Raw genomic sequence first — 653 nt, 5'->3', positions numbered from 1 at the left:
CCCCGGCCCGCGCCCGGCCGCCGTTTACCGTTCCCGGCACGGCCCGGGAGGCAGTGACCACCGAGGCAGAACGAGCCCGCCGCCCTCGCCACGGCCCGCAGACCCGTCTCACCTGGACTTGCCCACTCCACTCTCGCCGATGATGAGGATTTTCAAGGTGGTCAGCACGTCCTCGTCCATCCTGACCCTGCTCCGCTCCGAGCCCAGCTGGCCGCCCCGCTCCGCCTCTCAATCCTTCACTGACGAGAGCTGTCCGCGCATGCGCTCCGCTCCGCCCCTGCCACCTTCTTTTTCGCACCCAGTGTTTAAGTTGCCGAAGCCCCGGTCACCACAGTTCCGCCCGGAGGGAGCTCTGCGTCTGCGCACTCCCAGACCCACGCGTCTTTCCGGAGCGCTGGTTCTGCCTGTGCGCAGGCGCAGAAGGCGAGTACTGTGTGTGATCACGTCTGCTTCTTCCGAGGCTCTAACTCCTCCCCAACCCTAGCCTCGCCCTCCTTGAGTTGTGTAATTGGGGGAGGACGGAATGGGGGAGCATAAAGCTCTTTTACTTCAGCACCTGCTTTTATCATCTGCATTGCGGTGGAGAAAGCACTGTGCTTGCAGCAAATTACCTTAAATTGAGGTCCAGTGCTACGTACAGTGTAACTGCCTTC

General features: G+C 62.0%; 1 protein-coding gene across 3 annotated transcripts in view; it reads right to left on the bottom strand.

Moving 5' to 3' along the window:
* RAB18 (RAB18, member RAS oncogene family) overlaps positions 1–360 on the bottom strand; it is a 37581-nt gene extending 37221 nt beyond the window's left edge. Inside the window, exon 1 of one of the 3 annotated variants that reach the window (XM_006139751.3) lies at positions 113–360. In XM_006139751.3, coding sequence (XP_006139813.1) covers positions 113–180 — 68 coding nt within the window. In that variant the 5' untranslated portion in view covers positions 181–360. The remainder of the gene's footprint in view (positions 1–112) is intronic. The other 2 variants (XM_006139749.3, XM_006139750.3) reach the window with 2 other exon arrangements.
* Between the last annotated feature and the right edge of the window lie 293 nt (positions 361–653).

This window comes from Tupaia chinensis, unplaced genomic scaffold, assembly GCF_000334495.1.
Source record: "Tupaia chinensis unplaced genomic scaffold, TupChi_1.0 Scaffold000001_1, whole genome shotgun sequence".
Lineage (NCBI taxonomy): Eukaryota > Metazoa > Chordata > Mammalia > Scandentia > Tupaiidae > Tupaia > Tupaia belangeri.
Note: the sequence above shows the minus strand (reverse complement) of the source record. Positions and strands in the feature narration are given on the sequence as shown.